Genomic DNA, 5,441 nt, shown 5'->3' on the forward strand with positions numbered 1-5,441 from the left:
TTCTTCAGATGCCCTTACCAGGATGACTGTTATCTGACCACACTGGTTCCAGTGACCGGATCATCTGGTCTTCAGTTCCCAACCCACTACAAGCGCTTTGTTGTGAAGATGTTCACATTTGTAGATCCAGCCTCACTGGCTCCTCTGCAGGAAACTGTATGCCCCCCTTTACTTTAACATTTTAATTTTACTAGTGAATTCTATGACTTGAGCCTCTTTCTTGTCAGGTCTTCATCCACTGCAGTACAGAGGTGTGCCATCCATCTTCTGGCTTTTGTGAGCAAAGCTGCACCAGGAAACGTGAGTTCTTGCTCCGTCTTGACTATAGGAGCAGATTATAGAAGTGCATTCACACTTCTAACATTTCTTTTTCAGGGAGAGACACTCATATCAAGGATGTCTCTAGTGAGCAGACTGTGGTTTCTAGTGGAGAGGTTACTCTGGTCATGTAAATCTAGTGTTTTTAATAAACTGTGAAACACCAAGATCTTTGTCAATTGGTATTTTGGCTTTACAGAAGCTGGTATTACATGGCTCTTCCCAGTTGTATTATTATTATTATTATTATTATTATTTTTTTTTATTTATTTTTGTTCTCTCTCTTCGTTTCACTAAACCAAGGTTCCACGACCTTTTGTAAGGTCATGCATTCTGAGTCCAGGTTTCTGTATAAGCCATGACCCTTATCCATCCTACAGTTGTTAACCTGGGCCACTGCATAAGGTACCAAATTTAGGTTTAATCGTTAACTTCTGCTTGGTTAACAGGATGTTTTACCCATCCAACCAGCATGCATTGATCACATCCAAGTGCGCATACACATTTTGCTGTGGCACATGGGGAGCAATTGAGGGTTTGGTGCCTTGCTCAAGGTAACCTCAGCTGTGGGTATATAAGGTAGAGAGCATTATACATTCACCCCCACGTACAATTCCTGCTGGTACTGAGACTTGAGCCCATGACCTTTGGGTTACAAGTCCAACACTTTAACCATTAGGCTATGACTGCAGGTCAGGTATTTCATGATGGTTGTAAGTCATATTTGATTCATTTGTCAGTTCTGCTAGTACTATCTGCTTAAATGGGGAAAGATTTAGTTGCAATCTGGGCAGTTGTGGCCTAATGGTTGGACTTGTAACCTGAAGGTTGCAGGATTAAATCTCAATATCAGTAGGGAATGTAGGTTAGGGATTGAATGAACCGTGCTCTCTTCCACTTTCAATACACCCAGTTGCTCCCTGGGCACCACAGCGACTGGTTGCCAACTGCTCTGGGTGTTCACTACTCACTGCTTCTGATGTGCATGCAATAATTTGGAAGGGTTAAATGCAGAGGACAATTTTCAAGTATGGGTTACCATACTTGGCCTTTGCTGTCAGGTCAAATAAGTGTTGCTTTTTAAATGTGTAAGCATTTTTGTCCCACTCCAAACAAAGGTGATGGTGGTAAAATAATTCCTTGGCATGTTTAGCTGAGAACCTGGTGGAGCCAATCTTTCTGACAAACAAATTACTATGCATTTCAACAAATTTGAGGCGTTATATTTCGTCATGAGTGAAGGGCTAACCTGCACTCCGGCAAACAAAAATGTGGGCTATACCGAAGGATATTGATCTTTCAGTGTGTGTGCAAGATTTTAAAAGCACCTTTATAAAAGCACTATTTTAATTATGCAGCATTTAAGAATAAAGCAGCTATGGTTGGGACAGGGTTCAAGTAACATTCAAAGCTTCATAGTAATCATGAGTATGTTAAATCAACTTTTCTTCTGAGCCAGTCTGAAGATACAGACCTGTTCATTCCAAAATGTTTGTATTCATAAAACAATCTAGAATTGTCGACAATTGGGTTCAGCTAATGAAGGATAAAACCAAGGCTGAATTCAAAATAGCAGCAGTTCATACTAGTAAACTGTTTTGAATTATGCACAATGTAGTGACCCTTACTTGATTTAAAAGTTAGTCACTTCTTGGGTCTGCCGGGGAAATTTTAGACACCTCTTTGTTTGCTCCTTTATATCCATTAAAATCCAGGAAAATGAAGTAGATCACAGTTGATTTATTAATCTTGAATGTTACAAAAATAAACTGATGCAACTTAACATTGAAAGTAAAATACAAAATAATTCAAGCTGCAAATTACAAGAGCACCAGAAAACATTGAAAGGGAAAAAGAAGGTCTAAAGACCGTGTGCTCCCAGTAGACCACGCCATCTCATTAGACACCTCCGCTTTTTTTTTTTTTTTATAATGGTGGCCGTTTACGCAGTTGGCTAGAGCAGTGCTGATTGGGGAGAACGGAGGTGCGCTCTCTCTTGCACAGGGCAAGTAAGACTGCAACTCAAGGCAGGCAGTCATGCATATGCTCTGGAACAGAGTAATATCGCGTCCACATGGCAGGCTTTGCGATTAGCAAATCGCAACGTCTCAAATTTCGATTTCGATTAACCGCACAGCCCTACTTTATAGCCATTAAAATCCAGGAAAATGAAGTAGATCACAGTTGATTTATTAATCTTGAATGTTACAAAAATAAACTGATGCAATTTAACATTGAAAGTAAAATAGAAAATAATTTAAGCTGCAAATTATAAGAGCACCAGAAAGCATTGAAAGGGAGAAAGAAGGTCTAAAGACCGTGTGCTCCCAGTAGACTACGCTATCTCATTAGACACCTGTGGCTTTATCTTATGGTTTGTCCTGTAGAGGGCGCACGCAAAGTCCAGAAAACATGCAAGTAAGAAGGAAAAACATGACAAAACCTATAAATGGCTCCTATACACAAGTTTGTGTTTTCATGTATGTAACAAGGACAATTGAATCAATGAGAATCAATCAGTTGCATAAGCTCCAACTCATGCAAGTCTGGAGAATCGTGAGGGTTAATGAAGAGGGCGGGACAATCTTTAATTAGCTGAAAGCTGTAGAGTACAAAAAGACCAAAGGGCAGCATCTCCACTTTGTGATTAGTTGTTGAACAATGGCTGGAAGTTGGTGTTTGTTTCAGATTTTGGTAGTTTGTGCTTTCTGTCATGCTGTTCCAAAGTGGAGTAATCTGCTCCAGAATCCTCAAGCTGTGATGATCCAGCAAACCGACCAGCGGTTTCAGCAGCCAGTTCAACAACAAACTAACCAGTGGTTTCTTCCGCAGTTTCAGCTACAGAAACCAGTGGCGCAGACAGAGCCCCTTGATAAATGTGCTGTAGCTGATTATGAGCAGATCCAATGTGGACAACCTGGGATCAGTGGTGCTGAGTGTGAAGCTATCAACTGCTGCTTTAAGAGACCGCAGTGTTACTATGGGAGGGCAGGTAAGCGTTCTCAATATTATTCTGTTCATGGTAACTTGATCCTCAGCCTTAACCTGCTCTTGTACCTTGTTACAGTGACTGTCCAGTGTATTAGAGATGGGCAGTTTGTGGTAGTGGTGGCTAGAGATGTTACTCTGCCTCGACTGAGTCTGGATTCGGTTCGTTTATTGGGTGGAAACCACCCACCTTGTGCTCCTGTGGAGTCCACACCTTACTTTGCTATATACCAGTTCCCTGTGACCGCATGTGGCACGAGCATGATGGTGAGCAGCTGCTTCTGGTTTTATTCTGCATTGCTTGTGGACTGTGTGCCAACAGTGTTGCTATTCACAGGAGGACAGTGGATATGTGGTGTATGAGAACAGAATGACCTCCTCGTATGAAGTGGGGATTGGACCGTTTGGTTCTATAACCAGGGACAGTCATTTTGAGTAAGTGATCTATGACTTGGGGTGAATCTTTAATCTCTGATAAATGCTACAAGCTCACCGTCTGTTGTCCAGGTTTCTCTTCCAGTGTAGGTACTCTGGAACGTCTGTGGAAGCTCTGGTTGTGGAGGTCAACGCTGTTCCTCCACCTCCACCAGTAGCTGCTCCTGGACCTCTCAGGGTGGAGCTCAGACTGGCCAATGGCCAATGTGTCACCAAAGGCTGTGCAGAAGGTAAGGTCTTGTCCTGTGTGATCCTAAAGCCTGTCAAACTCCAGCAGTTTCTGTTTAAACCCCAGTGTTCCTCAGGGGATGAGGCCTACACGTCCTACTACAGTGATGCTGATTATACCATCACAAAAGTCCTGCGAGAGCCTGTGTATGTTGAGGTGCGTATTCTCGAGAGGACCGACCCCGACATTGTCCTGATGCTGAGACGTTGTTGGGCGACATCAACCCCCAGTCCACTCAGTCTCCCCCAATGGGACCTTCTGATCGACGGGTGAGTAATGCCATTCTTTATCCAGTTAGTCTGCTGGAAGACTTTCTAACCTTCCCATTTGTCTTCAGATGCCCTTACCAGGACGACCGTTACCTGACCACACTGGTTCCAGTGACTGGATCGTCTGGTCTTCATTTCCCAACCCACTACAAGCGCTTTGTTGTGAAGATGTTCACATTTGTAGATCCAGCCTCACTGGCTCCTCTGCAAGAAACTGTATGTCCCCCTTTACTTGAACATTTTAATTTTACTACTTGTGAATTCTATTACTTGAGCCTCTTTCTTCCCTGTCAGATCTTCATCCACTGCAGTACAGAGGTGTGCCATCCCTCTTCTGGCTCTTGTGAGCAAAGCTGCACCAGGAAACGTGAGTTCTTGCTCTCGACTAGAGGAACTGAGAATTTATAAGTGCATTCACACTTAACATCTGTCTTTCAGGAAGAGACACTCTCATCAAGGCTATCTCTAGTGAGCAGACCGTGGTTTCTAGTGGAGAAGTTACTCTGGTCGTGTAAATCTATTGTTTTTAATAAACGTTGCAGAACCCCGAGCTATCTTTTGTTTGTGTTTTGACTCTGCAGAATCGGTTTTTTTTTTTTTTTTTTTTTTTTTTTTTTTTTTTTCTCCCCCACACTATTCAACCAAGGTTCCACAACCTTTTGTAGAGTAATGTGTTCTGAGTCCAGGCTTCTGTACAAGCCATGACCCTTATCCAGTTGCTAACCTGGGGCAGCACATAAGGTTACATTTTAAGGGTTAATCGTTAACTTCTGTTTGGTTAACAGGACGTTTAACCCATCCAACCAACTTGCATTTATCCCAATTGTGCATACACTTTCCTGGGGAGCAATTGGGGGTTTGGTGTCTTGCTCAAGGGCATGTCAGCTGTGGGTATTCAGAATCAGAAAGGGCTTTATTGCCAAGTATGTTTGCACACAAGGAATTTGTTTGTCACAAGCTTCCAGTACACGGAGACAACAAACACGCATGGATAAAAATAAGATGTGAATAAAGTACACCTGCATAAACAGAAACCACAAAAGAATAAATTGTATGTACAGGTGTGCTATAGAATAGGAATTAAGTTGTAGGAGTGTACTAGGATTTAGAGTGATAAATAAGTATAACACCTGTTTCACACATGCTCCGTCTGCAGTGCGTGTGTGGTCTGTGTGTGTTACGTATGCGGTGCAGAAGCAGCA

The 5,441-nt window shown here is 42.5% G+C and overlaps 2 protein-coding genes across 2 annotated transcripts in view; both read left to right on the plus strand.

Annotated features, from left to right (window-relative positions):
• LOC107713857 (zona pellucida sperm-binding protein 4-like) overlaps window positions 1-485 on the plus strand; it is a 1,834-nt gene extending 1,349 nt beyond the window's left edge. Inside the window, exons 5-7 of the mRNA XM_016519496.1 lie at window positions 9-156; window positions 228-300; window positions 376-485. Of these exons, the coding sequence (XP_016374982.1) occupies window positions 9-156; window positions 228-300; window positions 376-452 (298 nt within the window). The 3' untranslated portion in view covers window positions 453-485. The remainder of the gene's footprint in view (window positions 1-8; window positions 157-227; window positions 301-375) is intronic.
• Window positions 486-2,953: 2,468 nt separating this feature from the next.
• Window positions 2,954-4,789, plus strand: LOC107713860 (zona pellucida sperm-binding protein 4-like). Its single transcript, XM_016519500.1, has 8 exons — window positions 2,954-3,310; window positions 3,386-3,573; window positions 3,644-3,741; window positions 3,814-3,971; window positions 4,047-4,239; window positions 4,308-4,455; window positions 4,534-4,606; window positions 4,678-4,789. Exons 1-8 carry the CDS (start codon window positions 2,980-2,982, stop codon window positions 4,752-4,754), a joined length of 1,266 nt encoding a protein of 421 aa, XP_016374986.1. The 5' UTR covers window positions 2,954-2,979; the 3' UTR covers window positions 4,755-4,789.
• Window positions 4,790-5,441: the final 652 nt, after the last annotated feature.

This window comes from Sinocyclocheilus rhinocerous, unplaced genomic scaffold (genome assembly GCF_001515625.1).
Source record: "Sinocyclocheilus rhinocerous isolate Xijiao unplaced genomic scaffold, SAMN03320098_v1.1 scaffold2644, whole genome shotgun sequence".
NCBI lineage: Eukaryota > Metazoa > Chordata > Actinopteri > Cypriniformes > Cyprinidae > Sinocyclocheilus > Sinocyclocheilus rhinocerous.